General features: G+C 42.3%; 1 protein-coding gene across 1 annotated transcript in view; it reads left to right on the top strand.

Moving 5' to 3' along the window:
• Positions 1-16,735, top strand: part of Sh3bgrl2 (SH3 domain binding glutamate rich protein like 2) — a 55,240-nt gene extending 38,505 nt beyond the window's left edge. The window contains exons 3-4 of the mRNA XM_021633299.2: positions 9,107-9,193; positions 13,647-16,735. Coding sequence (XP_021488974.1) covers positions 9,107-9,193; positions 13,647-13,658 — 99 coding nt within the window. The 3' untranslated portion in view covers positions 13,659-16,735. The remainder of the gene's footprint in view (positions 1-9,106; positions 9,194-13,646) is intronic.
• The last annotated feature ends 3,289 nt before the right edge of the window (positions 16,736-20,024 follow it).

Raw genomic sequence — 20,024 nt, 5'->3', positions numbered from 1 at the left:
CACATTTAGAAGTTTTGGGGCTTTCATTGTTTCCATTTCTAGGGAGGAAAAAAAAATAAGATGCTCTTGGGATTTTAGTGGGGATTTACTCCATTGGTAGTTTGTATCTCGATATTCACACCTTAACAAAATTAAATGTTCCAGTGTGTGAACAGAATTTACAGTTATCATGTAACTTTCATCATGTCATTGTCATTTTCAGTGTACAAGTCTTCATCTTCCAGACTAGATACATTAGGAAACATTGTATTTTTTTTTGAAGCTAGTCTCACACTTCTTTTCCAGTCCCCTCCCCCCCTTTTTTTTCCTGTGCACAAATGCAGCTGACTGCTCCTGTGTTAAATGCAGCTGACTGCTCCTGTGGGAAAATGCAGCTGACTGCTCCTGTGCACAAATGCAGCTGACTGCTCCTGTGTGCAAATGCAGCTGACTGCTCCTGTGTTAAATGCAGCTGACTGCTCCTGTGGGAAAATGCAGCTGACTGCTCCTGTGGGCAAATGCAGCTGACTGCTCCTGTGTGCAAATGCAGCTGACTGCTCCTGTGTTAAATGCAGCTGACTGCTCCTGTGGGAAAATGCAGCTGACTGCTCCTGTGGGAAAATGCAGCTGACTGCTCCTGTGTGCAAATGCAGCTGACTGCTCCTGTGGGAAAATGCAGCTGACTGCTCCTGTGGGAAAATGCAGCTGACTGCTCCTGTGTGCAAATGCAGCTGACTCCTGTGGGCAAATGCAGCTGACTGCTCCTGTGTGCAAATGCAGCTGACTGCTCCTGTGGGCAAATGCAGCTGACTGCTCCTGTGTGCAAATGCAGCTGACTGCTCCTGTGTGCAAATGCAGCTGACTGCTCCTGTGGGCAAATGCAGCTGACTGCTCCTGTGGGCAAATGCAGCTGACTATATGCACAGGTGCAACTGACTGTTTCTGTATGCAAATTCAGCTGATGTTTTTATGCTGATTTTGTGTCCTATGACTTTGCTGAATTCCTTTTTTCTTTCTTTCTCTCTCTTAAAAAACTAGCGTTTAGAAACCCATTCAGGATTAAAATCATAGTAATCAGTTTGTGCTTAATCATCAAGGAATAAGACATGATAACATTCAGTAGTCATGACATATTCATGAGGGTCTGGCTCCAGATAGACTGTTTAGGTGAACCTTAGTTGACAATGGGACTATGGAGTGGGTATAAAATACTGCTAATTAACTCAAGAGTAAAGTCCTTTATTCATGTGAGGTCTTAATGACAAAGGACAGCCTACCTGAAATACAGACAAACTGCATTTTATTATTGCTTAGAAATTGTAGGTTTGTTTGTTTGTTTCTTTGTTGTTTTTTGTTTTTGCGATTTTAGATGTTGTTTATAATTGTTTATAATGTTAAATGTGTACCTAAGTGTTGGGTGCACTGCCAGCCAATCAGGGTTGAAAAACTATTGCCCAGTTTATTTACATACTGCCTTGACTATGGAGGCCAGGGGACTGTTAGCTGAGGTTGGATGAGCCTGGCTCTGTTACTTCTCAGGAGGAGGAGAGAGGGTAACTGTCCAGCAGTGTTACCCCCCCCACACCTCCCTTCTTCCTGTAAAAGGGGGTGATCCTGCACTGGCCACAGCGGAGCACAGCTGTCTGCAGCTGCAGTGTTCTCAAGTACTTGTCTCTGCAAGACTAGCTTGCATTTCCATTTTATAAAGCTCAGAGCCAAGTTGACTGAACCTGCTTGTAAACTCAACCGCCCCCATTAGAAGCTTACCTGTCTCGCACAAATACACCAGTAAATTTCATATTAATTTAAAATCCTGTTGTTTTTCGGCACCACCTGTGTGAAAGGCCAGGTATCTAATCAAGGAGAAGTCTCCTCCATCAGCTGCCCGGCTGCAAATGTTCTTCTTTGGCACCCTTCCACATTTTGTGGGGGACAGCGGGGGAACACGGCGAGTGACTGGACTCTGCTGTCGCCTGCCACTCAGCAGCCAATATTGGTATTCTTTGCAGCTTTCTCTTTTCTAACCATAGTTTTTATTCTGCTGTCTATAAATTTTTAATCTACCATTCTCGCCTCACTGAGATGTTTGCCTCAAAACCGTACAGGGATGAATCCCTGGGATGTGACTGTCATGAAGATGATAAATCATGCTGTGAATGCCAAGAGCCTTAATCCTGGAAGTTTGAGGCCACCCTCGTTGCAGTTGTCTGAATTCATGTCCAGACAGGCAGTTTCCTTTCTGTTCACATTATTCTTCTGAGCATTTATTTGCAACTTAAAGCAATGAAGAAAGTAAAATTGTGCTGACAATAAGGTCAATTAATATCAATGTTGGAACATCGAGCCTGTTTCTGAGAGGATCAGAAATGAACGTTCCTTCCCTGGCCCACTGTCCTCTATAGGCTTCTCCAGGCTGAGCCCCGATTTGCCTCCTCACAGCTTTGCCTCCTTGTTTTCTGCTTTTCCATCTCTGTTTCACATAATAACCTACAATTCATTGATTATAAGATTTGGATGGTATTTTTTTTGAAAGATAGAGGGAAATTGGCTTTCTTATAGTTTCAAATTCCTTCTCTTTTTTGATATATAAATACGTATTTGTACATGGTGCTCCTGAAGGTTCTTACAAGTGACTGTAGCTATAACTGCTGCAGAAATGTGTCTTATATTGATGTAATTCTGTTTATACTGCTTTACAAAGCTGTTTAGCAATGTGAACAGCCACATTTAGGGACATATACATATATGTACCTTGCTAAGTCCCCGTAGCTTAAAGAGAATGATGCAGATCAAGGGATTCTCATAACAATGCTGAACACTTTCACTCACACTTTGATGAAGATGCAAGGAATATACTTTTTCCTATGTATTTTTTAATTTTTTTTAGACTTCTGTCTGATAAAAAGTATTCTGATAGTATGATGTACCTATCTTATAAGCATTCTAATTCTCTTTTTTTTTCTCTTTTTTTTTAATTTTTATTCTTACTGGACTGTTTCATTGGCCACTGGATTCTAGGTTTAAAATTACACCCTATCACAACAGGTGACTTTCCTGTAATTCCTACTTCACTTAGAAGTTGCGTGCGCTGCCATAGATATTTAGGTTGGTCTATCTCTCTGGGAGATTTTCAGAGTTGTGTTTTTGCTTGTTTTCTTTCTCTTTTGACCTCTGAGTTGTTTATGTCTGCTGGACTGGGTTCCTTAGTTTGGTTTGCTCTGTCTGGAAGTTTTGCACTTTAGTTTTTTTGTTTGTTTGTTTCCTGAATCCTGGAATCTGCTGCCTGAGCACTCTGTGTACAGCAACTGGTAGGAATTTTCTGTCTAAAAATCAGTCCCTCCTTTGGGAAAGTTTTTGTATTTCTTTGACTCATTTCATTCTTCTCTTGTTTACCTTCAGGATTTAGTTTTATTTGCTCAGTGGTCTTAACTTAGAAAAAAAAACTATTAATTGCATCTATTAACTTGATACTATTCTGTGCATATGAGTGGCATTTTTTAGTTTGTTGTTTAGGTCACTAGCTTGGTAGACTTTCTTTTTCCAGATCTACAATATTCTGTTTCCACATTTTTATTTAGCAGTCAGATTTAATTTCTAGGAGTCCCTTTGTGTTGTTTTATTTCTCCTTTAAAAATAATGTGTTGTTCTTGTTTATGGATACAGTATCTTTATTCTTGCTGGGGACTTACACAGGCCCATTGGCTTTGGGTAGGAGAGCAAATGAGACTGTGTAAGGGCGTTGGATTGTCTGGACTGCTAATGAAAGAGAGAGAATTACAAAGTCATGAAGACCAGTGTTAAGCCTGAATAAGCCTTTCTGTCTCTCTGTGTGGTCTGTGGGTCCAGAGCGGCCACCTGGCCTTTCAGGCTTCTGGTGCCTTGGTAGGAACTGCATCAGGTAGAGAGTCAGTGTTCTTTGGAGAACCCAGCCTTCCCAGTGCCAGGATAGATGGCCGCCTTGGCCTTTGCTAGTACATCTCTTCCCCCTGCTGTCTTTGCCGTCACCTCTTTTCCCCAGCACTGGGCTCATCTTCCGAAGCTCACAGCTTCTGCGGGAGGCCTCCTGCCACATCTGTTCCTTGGGATTCAGTTTTCCCTCAATGTTTTCTCTACTAGTCCAGTTGTATTTGCTGGACATTCTCGGTAATGATTACATTTTATTGCTGGTTGCCTTTCTAAGCTTAACTCTGTCATGTTGCCCCTGCTGTGCCTCATTCCAGATGGCATTCAGATAAGACAGTTTGTGCCTCACATGCCAGCACTAAATCCTGAGCCAGTTTGGTCAGAAATATTAAACATGATTTCAGAACATCCTTAGTGTCTTGCCATAAGAATTGCTGATCGGAGCTGTTTTGAGATAGATGCACCTTACCTGTCCACCCTGCCAGGACTGGGTCTGCCAACTATTTATTTTTTTCTTTCTATATCAAGGTTTCATAAAATAGAATATACCATTAACGGCCCATAGCCCCCAAGTCTGGAAATTTTGCTTGGAGGCTACCCTCAGGCTTGAGAGAAAATTTCAGCAGGAGTCTCCATCTGTGTTATGAAGCAGCAGCAGTTCCAATAGCCTGAAAAAGTTGGGTTTTTTAAATTCTTCCATGTGGATAAACCAGCTTTTCTTTTTGCTGCCTCCATTTCCTCATCTACGTGCTGTGTTCCCAGCAGCCTTCCACTTGGCTGTGACGGTTGGCATGAGAAAGAATATGGCCCTATCACTTACTCGCCATTAGCCGAGTCAGGGGAGGCCACACAGCCTCTCAGAGTGGCCTCTGTGGGCTTTCTTAACTGCCCTCTTGGGGAACACTGAAAAGGCATAGAACTTGAAGATCTTTGCCTCCAGTGACTGCTTAGTCCATAATAGTCTAACCAGAGCAAGAGGCCAGTGTCCTTTCCTGGGCTTTGTGGAAGAACGAAGCTGCTGTTAAAACTCTACCTGCTGCAGATTTTATCACGGGCCTGGAAATGTCTCCAACATTGGTTTTCATTTGAAGGCAAACAACAGTATAGGCGATGGGAATCCCCCAGGCCCCTCCCTACATTTCTGAAATTCCTCCACAGCTCTTTAACTTTATTCTAATAAAAATCATTTAGGAGAGTGTCCCCTCAGTGGATGAGAAATGCTGGGCTCTGCTTGGTCTGGGAAGTCCAGGTTTTCTCCTCTCTCTAGCCATTAGAAGCGATGACTTTTCTTCCACCTTTTGTCTTAAATGTAATGAAAATGTACCAGCTGTTGAAACCAGGCACGTTAACCTTGACTATGATTTCTGTGTTTGTGTCCTCTGCAGTCAGTATTAACTGATCTTTAGAGTCTGAGGTCACAGAGGGGATTATTCTGCAGTGTGTAGCAGCAGCTTGAAAGAGTGCCTTGAACTGCAGGGAATTTGGTGGGCCTGTTTTGAAAGCCTTGTGGGAATTTGTAAACCATAATGCTTTTCACTTTTGGGAAGAATTATGGTCTGCACGTGTGCATACACACACAAATATATATTTAAAAGCTTGACATGTAAAACAGATTTGATAAGAAAGCATTAAATGTTTTCCTCTTATGGCCTAAGCTTATAATACAATAAGCTATATTTTAAGAGGAAATTATTTTTAGAATTGTGCGATTGTGTTACTCTTACATGATTTCACGTCATACAGTTTAATTCTAAAAGGAATATTAAACAATTAAGGTGTCCTAGATTTTAAATCTTCAATAATTCACTTTGTCCAAACATGACAAAAAATGTATTTATTTTTATATACTTTACGATTCACCAGGACTCTCAAAATCCTTTGAATGTTAGAAAGTGTTTTTATGCTGGTTCAGAAGTGGTAAAATGCCAGCACATGACGGTCCAGTCAGTAATTAACAAACGCAATTGATCTGCCCACTTGACATAGGGCTTTTTGGGCAATCCTGAATGTATCCAGTACCAGCCAAATACTGACTTATTAAAGAATTATTTCTGGGCTGCCTAGATGGCTTGGCAGGTCTAGAAAGCCCCGTGACAGTGCAGGCCTGATCACCAGAGTTCCATCCCTGAAATTCAGGCCTCACAGTTATCTTCTTTTTGACTCTCCACAGGTTCAGTGGCATGGCCATAACTCCTCCATATGCACACACAAGTAATAAATAGAGCTTTTAAATAACTGAATTATTCTGCTTTTTAGTTAATTACTAACCTTGATATTTGTTGCTTTCTCTTAGAAGTTAATTATCTTAATGAAAACTTTTAAATGCTACTTAGTGAGCCTAAGTACTTACTGAGTTCGATACTTTTCAGGCTAGAAACCCCCAACATAGTTACATGACATTGAGCTAACACTGGATTAAATAAAAATGGTTACCATTCTTGTGAAGAAATACAGCTTAGGCAATTTTTTCTTTTGTATTTAAATTTAATTTTTTTATTTAAAATTTAAAATGTAAAAATACTATCCTTAGATTTCTAAATACCTGACATTTGCAAATACCTTTTTTTGGTGACTAAAACTTGTAAGATCAGCTTCATCTCTTATGTGGGTAAATGGGCTACTGACACTGTTGCATGTTTTTCCGGCCTATATATATATTTTAGGTGTTATTTTAAAATTGTGTGAGAGTTTGTTTTACGTTTAAATTTATGGTTGGGGACTTATGATCATTTTTTGAAGTTTATAAAGATTACAAGCTGTAGTATAAACATTAAATCCCAGGTTGTACTGTACCCAGCGCCAGCTGTGACTAAGTACCTTCTCAGCCTCCTGAAATGAATCTGAATACCAGTCAGCGCAGAATAAGTTAAAGGGCCCTCCTTCATCTCCCCCACCCAAAGGGTCAGGCAGATCCAGGATGTACACAACCAGGCCATGCTAAGTCTCTTAGGCTATATTGTATGAGCACCGAATGTCTGCAAGAAAAAAGGTGACGACAAGGTGGCAGGGTCAAAATTGTTCTTCAGAAATCAATGTGTCCTCCCTTGACAGACTATGACATTGAGTAGAAATGGATGGGATTAGGCAAGCGCTGATGAGGTGCTGTGGTTCAAGTCCAGCGTAGGTTGGGCTGCTCATGACATACGGAAACCTGAGGAGGCTTAAGAGTTGTGTCAAGTAGTGGTGGGAAGAGAAAGACCTACGATGCCTCACACAAGACATGCAGTGCTCATTTGGTAAGACGTGTAACGCTCATTTGTGTAAGGCATGCAGTATTCAGAGTGGGGCCGTTTTCTAAGAGTGCAGTATTGGAGCTTGAAGACCAAAAGTTGAGGTTTGCTCATCTTGAACAGCTTGCTGCTTACATGGATCAGAGTTAGAAGTAATTCCCATTAGAGGAGGTGCCCTTGGTACACACAGCAGAGGCAGAGCGTGGTGGAGAAAGGTTCAGATCCATTGAATTTTCTGCCGTGGATGACTCAAAGGATGGGTTAAATCCAGCCATAACATCACCCCGCCCTTCTTCCTGCAGGCATGTAGTCTGCTGGTTATCAGGGAGTGCACACTGGACAGGGCTCTTGAGCCTGGGTCAGTGAAGTGCTGTTCACCTTTCAAAAAAAGATATCTAACAAAAGATCAGCTGTGTAATAAAATGTGTAATGTTCTAGTGCCACCAGCAACCTTCGACCCCCCATCAAGATATGCTTCAGTTGTCCTATGTTTCTCAAACAGTGTGTTCAGCTCAGCGCCCTTTTTCCCGTCACGTTAAACCCAAGAGCCACTTTATTTCTCACTTCTCTGTTATATCCATGTCTAATCCAAAAGCAGCCCCCAGTTTCTACCTCTGGGACACGTCTCCTGCCTGTGCCCCTGCCCACTGCCTCTGATCCTGGATGGCACTATTGCTGGTCTAAATTACCAAGTACCCCTTTAACTTCTTTTCTATTTGTCTTAACAAATAGAAAAGAAACACATTTGACTCCTTTAAACTCCATTCTGCTTCTCTTCTGAGACATTCTTCACCTGCCCGTTGAGTGTTGTCATAGAAGTGAGATCATTTTGTTCCCTTGGTGAAAACCATTACACGGTTTTCTTTGTATTTAAGGTAGAGTTGTATAGAACCCAGCATACATGGTGCCAGGCAGCCTGCCAGCTTCCTGCTTTCCCATGCTTTTCTCTTGCCCGGTGTCCTTATCTCAGCCATTTGCATGACAAGCTCTACTTATCCGTGAGACTTCTGCTTGACATGTTGAGCCTTTCCTTTCAGACATTTCCTCCGTAGTTTCGGTCATAAGTGACAGAAGGAGTAGCTATTGGAAAACCTGGGGCGGCCACAAAGACTGCAGGTTAGAATGAGAGCTACTTTTAAGGCTGTGAGACTCTACTTTGCAGGTAGGAGCTGTCCACAGAACCAAATAGGATAATTCAAACATTTTTAATCAAATGAGGCCTCGTGAGAACAAAGCAGCTACAAATTGTGGACTCACTTTGATTCCAGATGTACTTGAAAGCCCCACAATAACATTGGCACAGCTCAGCCATGCGTTCACTGTGCTCAGTGACCAGGACACATATGCTCATGCCCAGTTTCCTCCCAGGCTGATGCTGTACAGAGTGCAAAGAGCGCATGAAGTTCAAGGGTAGAGTGGCATAGGCAGATGTCAGCTCTCGCCCTCACTAGCTGCCACACATAGCCAGTCCACAGGACGCCTGAGAACAGACTAAAAGCTTTAGGACTGACGCCTGCAGGAACTGACCCCGCGACTTTTCCATTACCAGGGATTTAGTTATTTATTTTTAAGTCTTGGCTATGAAAGTGTCAAGCATGGCTTTGGGATGTAGCTCTCCATATAACTGTGACTAGGGTATTCTCTAAGTTCAGCGTGAGCATATTCAGATAAGTTCTCGTTTGGCACATGAAGAAAAACAGCATGTTTGCTCCTTTATTTCTGCTGCCACGTTTTACTCTTGTTCTACTTTTAGATTGATTTATTTGTTTGTTTTTGTTACATTTTTCTTCTTACTCAAGGGTGCTCTGGCATGCCCTTTCAACTCTATGATGCTCTCCCTACAACATTCATGTAGGTCTTCCTCAGCCTTGACAGAACAGTGGCACGCCGTTTTCTTACTTCCACATGGGATTTTTTTGAAAGCATTAACTGTAAAGATAATTGCTTGCCGTTGCTCACTGGTTTTATTTTTTTTTTTCTCCCTCTTTTTCTAGGACTATGACAGTTTTTTTGAGTCGAAGGAGAGCAACACCGTCTTCTCGTTCTTAGGTCTGAAGCCACGGCCCACGTCCACGTCCACGGTAGGTTAACCTTGTGTACCCAAGACCGCCAGCCCTCTGCCTTCTGCTTCGTCACCCAGGGTAGGTGACCCCTCTACTCTCACTTCAGAGTCTGTCTTGCTGGAGTGGACCGTAGGGGCTGAGGAGGAACGGGTGAGCAGTGTGCCTCTCCTCCTAAGCGTTCAGCCCCTCAGTGAATACAGACAGCAGTGTTAAACACATCTGACTCCTTTAAACTCCGTTCCACTTTTAACTTCTTTAAATCAGAATATTAGTTCACTTTTAATTTATGCCCTTACTCTTTGAATAGGAGTTTAAAGCAGCAAAATAGTTGGCTAGTTTCTATTTAAATTAAAATTTCATATTACATTTTATCCCTGTGTCTGTACCCGTAGTGTTTATTATTTGTTTGCTCACTGATTGAAAATACTTGGAAAAAAATCACATCTGTACTGAACATGTGCAGCTTTTCCCTGTTCTTATTTTTATTGGTTTGCTTATTTGTTTGTTTGTTTTGAGATGGGATCTTTCTGGAACTAGCCGTGAACTCACAGAGATCCTCCTGCCTCTGCCTCCCAAGCACTGGGCCCTGCTGTCCTTATTTCTTAAATAATAAGTAGAGCATAACACCTGTTTGCATAGATGTCCACTGTTGGAAACACCTCACTCACCTGGAGATGCTCTGAGCCACGTGGGCAGCTGTGCACAGATGAAGTGCAGCTGTTGTGTCCTGGAAAGACTAGGGAATCCTGGGGTCCCAGTGAGGACATGGAGGGATCCCCCACAGATGCCGAGGGTCATGTTACAGTTCCTAAAGCAACCTGAGTATTTTTAAAGCCTCTTGATTGAGTCACATCACTTGGAAAAACATGAAGAACCTGATTTGTCTTGTGCAAAGACTTAGAAATAATGCACATTTCACAGCCACATAAAGCACAAGATTTACTTCAGAAATAAAAATAAAAAAATATTCATCAAATAACTTAATAGTTTGGTTATTTCATTTAAAAATACTGGTTTGTAACAGAAAGGTAACTTAGGCTTCTATTTTTTGCATTGGAAAGAATATTAAAATCACCACCTAGAGCCGACCACATTGTCAAGTTTCCAGCTTGTGTTACAGTCTTTATGTGCATAGCATTTGAGACTTGGTACAGCTCAAGCTTGGGCTGAATTCTAAAGTTTCTATTTTTAACACAGCTGAACGTGCAGTGCACTGTGGGAACTTTGTCTAAGGAGCAGGTCCTCTCAGGCTGCCTGGGCTAGGTGCTATCTCGGGAGCACCTGTGGGAGGAAGCAGAGGCCCTCCAGCAGCACCTTCGGGGCAGAGTCACCGTGAAAACACACTTGGTTTTCGCATCGCCAAGCCCACAGATGGGCTGTGGGCGGTTCCTATGCACAGGTTTTTAGCAAAGGCACACCCACACAGAAAGTATTTACAGGTTCTTAAAACTATTTTTATACAAGTCGGACATTTGAGTATTTGTTAGGAAATTAGTATTTGTGTAAAATATTTCACTCAGAGATATTAAACAATCCAGATTTATCTTCAGAGTACTGGGGGATAAAGCGGTGTGTGTATGGTGGGGAGCCTGGGGCAAGGATTACCTGATAGTAGCAGGAACCAGTAAGCACAATTTTCTGTCAGAACCTTTAGAAAAACTGCCTGCGCGCTATCTTGGTTCCTATTTTCTCCAAAGGTACAGATTCTGTAGATTCAGCAGGCTGGTGTTTTTGTTGTAGACCAGTTGTCTACAACATGTGGGGCGTGACCCCTTTGGGAGGGTTGAATGACCCTTTCCGAGGGGTTGCGTGTCAGATATCCTGCATATCAGATGTGTACATGATGATTCATAACAGGGACAAAATTACAGCTATTAGGTAGCAACAAAAGTAATGTGATGGCTAGGAGTCACCACAGCACGAGGCTTTAAGTATTACAGGCTCTAAGCATTAGGAAGGTTGAGGACCACACTGTAGACAGTGAGGCTGGGGCTGTAGTTCAGTCACTGCAGTGATTGTTGAGCATACATGACCCCAGCACTAACTAAACTGAACATAGTATGACATCCCTGTACCCCTAACACTGCAGAATTGGAGGGCAGGAGTCAGAAATGTAAGCTCTCCCTCAGTTCCATAGCAAAGTCCTGGCCAGATGAGGCTGCTTGAAACCCTGGCTCAAAACGAGTAATGGAATCCCACAATGTATTCTCTCTCTCTCTTTTTTAAATAAATATTTTATTTAATTTAAAGATAATTTTAAAAACAAGTGACATTTGTAGGGGCATTCCACTTATAAATATGAAGTCCTCTACTATTGAGATAACTTTTCTTAATTCCTCTCAGTAATGTTTTATAACATTCAAAGTCTTTTTATTGTTTTAGACCTATATATGATTATCTTTGTAGGGTTTTTTTTTTTTTTTGTAGGCTTAAAATGTTATCATGGTTTCAATTTTCTGGTAAAAATATTTATTTATGATCTATGAAAGCATAATTTTGATTGTTATATCTTTTTGTTGCCTTATAATAACTACTCTCAGTTTTAGTAAGTATTTACTTTTCTTGTAGATCCTTGGGATTTTTTTATTAATTTTTATATCAATTACAGTTTATTCACTTTGTATCCCAGCTGTAGCCCTCTCTCTCCTACCTTCCCAATCCCACCCTCCCTCCTTCATATCCTCCTATACCCCTCTCCAAGTCCACAGATAGGGGAGATCCTTCTCCCCTTCCATCTGACCCTGGCTTATCCAGTCTCATCAGAACTGGCTGCATTTTCCTCCTCTGTGACCCGGCAAGGCTGCTTCCCCATTAGGGGGAGGTGGTCAAAGAGCCAGCTACTGAGTTCATGTCAGAGACAGTCCCTGTTCCTCTTACTAGGGAACCCACTTGGAGACTGAGCTGCCATGGGCTACATCTGAGCAGGGGTTCTAGGTTATATCCATGAATGGTCTCTGGTTGGAGAAACAGTCTCAGAAAAGACCCCTGGGCCCAGGTATTTTGGTTCTGTTGCTATCCTTGTGGAGCTCCTGTAGAAATCAAGGACGCCAGACATACAATGTCTGGCATTGTAAGCATTTGTAAAGAAGTTGTGGTCTTTGCAGGGTCCATTCTCAATGCACATGATCAATGTGGTGGTTGATCAGTGTGATATATGGTCTTAGTCCCACTGAAGTTGGTCCCTCAAAAGGCAGAAATGGCCTGGGAACAGAGTTCCTGGGTAGGAGCCCTTAGGACAGCATACAGCGCTGGCATAGTATGTGAGCCACTTGCATACTTGACCCATGAGAGCTGTAGAGCACAGCAGTGCAGAGCACAGCAGTGCACACACTTGATCTTCATCTACGACAAGTGGAAATGTAAGAGCTAATAAGGGCCTTCCCCCTTTTAGTTGCTTATTCACATTGGTTATAATTCATTATGAAGTGCTCAGTTTAAGGCTTGGACAAAGTGGTCATAGATGTGAGACAGCAAAACTGACCCTGTCCTCTCTCCTACCGGCTGCAGCATGCACACATAAAAGACAAAGCCAGGAAGCCAGCCAGGAAACACGGAAGCTGGCCGTTAGCATCTGTCACTGCCCCACGCAGTAGGCAGGAGACTGTGTTGATGACGACCCTCAGGCAGATGTGTATTGGCTCTGACTGGGCTGTTCCACAAAGCAGAGAGTTAAGGACAGGGGTCACTACACAGTGGCCCAACAGCCGCACTGGCTCAGGACATATTGTTTGTCTTTTTAAAGTAAAAGGCAAATGAATTGCTGGCATGTAAAATGAAGGTTTTCCACCCATCAAAGCTGGGAGAGATGGAAGTAACAGGAAGGGAACACCAAATGGCAAGAGTCAGCAGTGGCTGGCCTCTGTGGAACCACCCTAACTGAGGAAAGGGAGCCCATTCACTAGCAATATTCAGGTACAAAAGCCACGAAGTTCATTTCTCTAATAGACCCCAGGCAGATCCTGTTACAGAAATGTCTGCTTCCAGTCCCTATCTTCCTTCAGGAGGTGATTTCAGAATACACAACAGCTGATGGCACTGTACACTCTTTGGCCATATCTGGTGACACTTGTTTAATTGGGTCCTGGGGACAGACAGAGTGGCACTAGGCAGTGGTGAGGCTTTATGACCAATGTGGCCATTCTGATGTCATTCACCCAGGATCACCCTTAACCAGGGCATATTCAATTCCCCTGCTGTGAGCTCCTAGCACGGCAGTGTTCAAAGGAAGGAGACTTGGTGGCTGCTCAAAAATGGGGCTTTACCTTGCATGTTTGCAGGTTGGATGTGTATGACTAAAATCGAGGCTCTGGCTTTAAAAGCCGGGACTTGCTCCCATCAGTCACAGAGGGGGACTCATTATGACCTCCCCCATCTGTGTTCCTGACATTAAAAAATATATATGTTGCCAAAGGCAAATTTTCTCACCAATGCAGCATAATAACTGTGCCTTTCTTCCTCTTCTGTTTAATAGACTGAACCTTAGAGATAAAGAGTAGAAGGTGATGGAGTTGCATTTTGGAGCACCCCTGGTACTCAGCACACACCTGCTTACCTGATGCATCACTGTGATGAAGCCACATGCACAATCAGTAACTTCGCTTGACCTGGAAAAGGTGTTTTTGGAGGACACGGGAATAATGGGGACTGCATGATTGTTCTAAGCCAATCAGGACGATGGTGGTGGATTCTCGTATTTTCTGATTTGTCTGCAGTTGCCCCACTCACCTGAAAGTACTATCACCTGTGCTAGGTCTGCTTCCTTAATGACTGATAGACAATTGGGAGAAAACGTTGGGCCCATCCTGAGTCTTATTAGATGCTAGTATTATAACCCCAGTTCCCTCTGAGCTGCCTGCATCACATCCTTGAAACCAGTTTGCCAGCACAGAAACATCTTTGAATCAGAAAGAAGAAAGCAGTGCTGGCTGACAAAGGACACTGAGGGTTCTTGCTGCAGAATCACAAAATGTCACTACTCTGGTACTTTGTAATAACACCTGCTGGAGAAGTTAGATGCTCTCAACAACTTTCTGTGAAAACCCTCACCCCTGTACATTCTCCAGGCTTTTACAGGTGCTTCCAGAACCACCATTGCAATATGGAATGATCACAACCAAGTTACAGGGCAGAAAAGAATTGCTGTTATGGAAAATGTCTCCTCTTTTATCTCTTGCAAGTGGGCAAGTTCACTGTATGCATAAGACTACCTGAGATGTATTTTAAGAAGTGCACTACTTAGATAGTAAGCTAATGGGAAGTTTGCTCTGTCAGGATGTGAAGGCATTTTTCAGCTCTTGCAGTTTACTCACACACATGCACATATATTTTTAAGTGCAGCTCCCCAAAGTAACAGCTGCCTGTTCTATTTTGTGAAGGGATTATATTTTTGAAGAAAGGAAATGCTTGGTTAGGTATATTTTGTGAACCCGTGATGCCAGCACTGCTGGGGCTGGGGCTCAATGGTAGAACGTTTGCATGGCTCGCACAGGGCTCTGAGCTCAGCCCCAGCACCGCTGGAAAGGAAAAAAAGACGCAAAGATTGCTGTGTAGTGTGATTTCCCACGTTACTTACTGTAGTCTCTCTATTCCCTTTGTTCATATTTCAGACCAATTCACAGTCTCCAGCTTTCCAGAATAGCACAGCCATGTGTTCTTGCCTGGTGTATGAGCACAAGTGAGATTTTAGAGCAGCATAGACAAGAACGGGGCTGTCTAGAGCACGATCCTGACTGGTTCTTGGGAAGCAAAGTCCCTACTCCCTTTGGGTGGACATTGGTGAACACTGAACATTTTTATTTCATCAGAGCAGAGATAGCTTTTCTATATCCGGCATATTTTAGAGTTACTTGCCAAACATATGGATAGCCTGGAGTAGGATTATCTCAGTCTGACTGAAATCTCCACCTATCCCTAGCAGCAGGATGCTGGACCTTTCACTCTGATTCTGAGAAAGGAATGTTTGAGAAATTGAAAGAGTAAATAAGTGGCTGTCTCTCCACCCCTACCTAAAGCTTCACTAATGGTGGCCAGTTCTGCAGCATTTTTTTGAACTCTAAAACAGATCTCAGCCTGAGATTTGCAGTCCTGTTACAGCCAGAAGAAAGGAGGACACCTTTCTTCATGAATGGACCAAATGATTGATGCACAATTTTCCTTCTAGGGAAAGCTTGTCAAGTCATGGATATTAGTAGGTGGTTTGGTATTAAACGAGATCCAAAGCAAATTCCATTTGACAAATCCCAGGGACTTCCCAGGATTTTTTTTTTCTCTTCTAACTGGATACTGTGCTTGAGTTTATGAGTCTTCCTTCAAGACATGTTTTTACTTAAAATAGAGCAATTTAAAAAGTTGCAATTTAAAAAGAAACCATATGAGCTTACATTGATCAAGTCTGCTCTTGCCAATGAGGGCTAAGAACCAGTTTGGCAAAGTGACTTCTTAGCATGTTTTGGATTGTAGGTACAATAATCCTACAATGCTGAGGAGACAGAGAAAGCTATCAAATTTTGTTACACAACTTTTTAATTGTCCATACTGTTAAACACGCTGTCTAGATGGTGTTCTTAGAATTACTGTTACCATTGCATATCATTTTCTTGCCATTATTCTTCTGCGAGCATTGGGAAGTCAGCAGAGAAAAATGAGATTACTGATAGTGACTTGTTTCAGTGGCTAGAAGCCCAGTTTATGCAGTCAACTAAAGTTCCCAGGCAGTGGTGTGTGCAGAGCATGTTGGGTCTCGTTATAGTTACCCATCTGACTTCTGACTGACTTCTCTCCTTCCTGTCTTCCTTTCCTTCTTTCTGCTTGTTGCTTGAGACATTCTTGCTATGTAGACCTGGAACTCATGCCTGCTTCTTCCTTCCAAGTGCTAAAAGTACATACTTGCTGAAATAGTGTTCTTCGTATTCCCTTTGATTAGCTTGCCTTTAGATTTAGTCACCACCATCTTCAAAGCCTAGTAAAGAAGTACAAGCATGGCTGTATTGCCAGTGCCTTTCAAGGCAGAGTGTTGACATCCTGTAGGCTTGTAGGACAAAGAATGTGTCACTGATGACCAAATGGTGCCATTTTAACATTAGGTGGACATGAAATGCCATATTGCTAGGTGTCTGCAGACCAGAAGAAAATTTAGTTCAGGAAATACTTTGCCAAATTGTAGGGTTTATTAAAATCAAAGAGAGGAAGAAGAAGCTATTTTGCCCTTTGTTGCTAATATATTTTCGTTTTTTTCCATTTTACAAAGTTAACCCAACATTTGCATTTTTATATGGTGTGAATTTAGCCACCTAAATATTTTTTAATTTGTTATTGAAAGGTACCAAAGGCTTTTTATGTTTTGTTTGGTTTGTTTGATTTTATTTTGTTTGATTTATGGGGTTTGTTTTTTCTAGAGATACCTTTTATAGAAAATTGCCCACGACTGTCTGGGTCACTTTAGTCTGTGCAATTGTTTTGATCTCAATTTGTTTGTGTTTGTCTCTCAAGGCATTGGTGAAATCTTAGACTTTATATTCTACATTAAAGGAGAATAAATTCCAGAAAACATGCAATATGAAACTGGACTGGTTTCTTTCCATTCTCTTTTGTTTTCCAGCTTTTCTTCTGGAGTTAGCTGGATCCTTCCTCTTTCACTAGCAAGCTGAGTTTCTGCTCTCATCCATGAAAGGGTTAGACTGTTAAGTGCAGCGCCCATGCAGACACTCACTTGAGAAGGATGCGTGTGGTTCTGCCTGGGCACTGGGAGGGGCGCAGAGCTCTCCCTGGCAGTCCAGGGCTAAGGTGAGACTTACTCAGTCACTAGTCTAGGTATATTATGTCGTCTCCCAGGCTGCAGAAAAACACCAGAGGTGCCGTGACTTCTCTCACTTGGTCTTTCTTTGAGCCACATTGGGCGGCAGAAGAAAACGTTTCTGAAGGCGGGAGCTAAGGCTGAACACACCAAGAAACAATTGCAGAACTTAAACACCAGAACAGAAGGAGGGTGGAGGAGGGGTCAGAGGCAATAAACTGTAAGCTGGCAGAAATGTGTCAACTCATGAGACCAAATCAGCAAACAGCTCCTGCCTGTTTGTGACCTAGATTCCCAAGGGCGGGTTTCCAGTTCTAAACACAGCGGCAGATTAGTACGGCTGCCATTTCTGCCAGCATGTGTTACACCCTCACAACGTGATGGGTGCTGCCTGAACAGTACAGTAAGAGGAGGAGAGCAAGCAGAGGCAGCAGGTACAGTCAGTGGCAGGCCAGGTAAGTTTCCAGGACTCCCACAGCTCATCTTCAAAAATGCCAATGTTTTTTTCCCTATTAAAACCATCCCAACTTTATTTTTTGGATTATATACATACCTACTTAACCATAAAGAGTAATAATTAATTACCCCTGTATGCCTGCTGCCTGCCTTATTGCCTTTCCTCCTAGGCACCCCACATACCCTTTCCTGACCTCCTCCTTATCCCTATTGAATAAAGAAAGCCTCACCCTGTATTTGTGTGGATCGAAGCCTTCCTGCCCTTTAGCACTCTGTCTCCATGTATGTATCCTTCAAGAAAAATAAACAGAATTAAACCAGATACCGTATTTCTTTCTTTTAATGTCCACTGCAGTGGGAGCTTTCATTGTTACACATTATTCCACTATAGGAATATATGACATTTTTTTCTACAGTTGTTGACTATGGAATATTACCATGAGTATTCTTTCATTTGACTTCTTCTTACATCAGAGTGGAGCCAGACGTGAAGTAGTATTGCTGCCTGTATAGAGAGAGCACACATTAGCTCTAAGGACAGAGAGTGCTTCCTCAAGCTGTGGCACCAGTGAGTAACTCCCACTGGAATGCTAACACTTCCAGGACTACTGATCCTGAATAACCTGCACGGTTGTGAGATATTTGTGCCAAGCGTGTAGTGTAAAATGGTATCTCATGGTTTCATTTGGCTTTTTTTTTTTTTTTTAATCATTAGTAAATAGAACATGTTTATCATGGGATTCTTGTGTTGAACTTCCCTGCTATTTGGCTATGTGGCTGTGTTTTTAGTTACTGGATGTTCTGTTTATATTGCTTGGGATTGAACCCAGGGCCTTGCACTCAGTAGGCATTCTACCACTGAGACATACTTCTAGCCCAGGAGTTAGTTAAGGGAAGCCAGGAATAAACAGTCTTCTGAAGCTTTTTCCAGAAATGTGAAATACACATGCATGTTTATTCTGTCCAGGAGGTAAAGGTGAGTGTTCTACTTTACATCCTGTTGTCAGCCATGAGACATGCTTGGGGACATCTCTGCTCTAGGGGGCTGTCATCTCTGAAGGTATCTTAAGCCTTATCAGTTGATTATTTGGCAGGAAATCCATGTCATTTATGCTACGATTCAGTCTGCCTTACGGGATTTCACCAGAAGGGAGTCTTCATACAGACTTTATGCTCGTGTGTGCATGTTTGCCTAGGATGTCAGCGTACAGTGGGCCTGGAGCAATGAGCCAAACACGGCGTGACACTTAAAAGAAAAATGGTTGTTACGTCACAGGGTTCTATTGAACTCAAGCTCAGGCGTGGATGATGCTCAGGCTGGGTAAAGAAGACCCATGAGTGCTAAAAATAACCTAGCGAATGGCAGCGGTAGGAGCTTCCATGTGGGTGGAGCTACAAGGAGCTAGAATAGCATGCAAGATTCTCTTCCTGGTGAGGGTCATTTTCAGTAGACTGTGGGCACTGATACTTTAAAGTGCATTAACAAAAACTTGTTACAGTGAATAGAACAAAAAATGAAAAGAGCTTATAAAACAGGCCTCTACACTGTTAGACGTAATAGGGGGCCCTATAATAATAAAAATCATCATAACTAAACCTTCCCCTGAAGACGCTTTAGAGCGAGTGTCTGTGCCCACCAGTGTTATGTGGAATGAAGCTCTGCAGTTCACAATGGCGCTGCCCATTATACCAGCGAACCACGTGAGGCACTGAGCCCTTGAAATGTGCCCACTTGGGTTCGTGCCATGGTTTGAGTGTAAAGATTTCAGATTTCATATTCATTGTGAACATTTTAAGGAAGCTCATGGATAGTTTTTGTATTGGTTACACATTAAAACAATATCCTGAATATATTAAGTTGGATATTAAAATGATTACTTGCACCCTTATGGATGTTTTAGGTTTCGTATGTGGTTTTCATTGTTTTCCTGCTGGACAGCACTGCTCTGTATCACCCTTTGCTTGAGAAGTAAATACATTTGAAATACTTTTAGGTCTTGGTTAAATTCTTCATTTATAATACTGAAAGACACAGCAAACGTCTTTTCTGATATAGCTGCCAAAATGACTTTCTCATTCAGCTTTTTGCCCCTGTAGTGCAAAGCGTTTTGGGTTTTTTTTTTTTTTTTTTTTGCTTTTTCTTCTTCTTTTTTCTATTGGAGGGAATGTCTCTTCTCCTGGACACTGGCAGTACCAGGGGTTGTCAGAATGCATGACATCTCTCTCTCCAGCCTCCTGTTTCCCATCATCTAACAGAGCTCATGTCTGGAGTTGCCCTGTGTCTGAACTAGGTCACAGTGGCATTTTGTATTTTCTGCTTTCAAAGGGGGATGCAATGACCCGCACAGATGCCAGCTGTAATCTGCAGAACCGTGCTGAACGTTCCTGGGACTTCACCCTTCATTCCCCAGTCATCTGCAAAGCTTACAGAGATACGTGGATGTGGATAAGTTGCTCTTTGGACATTTCTTTCTAGCTGTATTGCCAAAGTTTAAAACTGACTGCTAGGAGTTTTAACATATCTTTTGCTATTCTCTTGAAATATTTATTTTTGAGGTAAACCTATAATATTCTTGCCATTAAGATAATTCAGTGGAGGAT

This window comes from Meriones unguiculatus, chromosome 6 (assembly GCF_030254825.1).
Source record: "Meriones unguiculatus strain TT.TT164.6M chromosome 6, Bangor_MerUng_6.1, whole genome shotgun sequence".
In the NCBI taxonomy this organism is placed as follows: domain Eukaryota; kingdom Metazoa; phylum Chordata; class Mammalia; order Rodentia; family Muridae; genus Meriones; species Meriones unguiculatus.
This window is presented reverse-complemented; position numbering and strand designations above follow the sequence as displayed.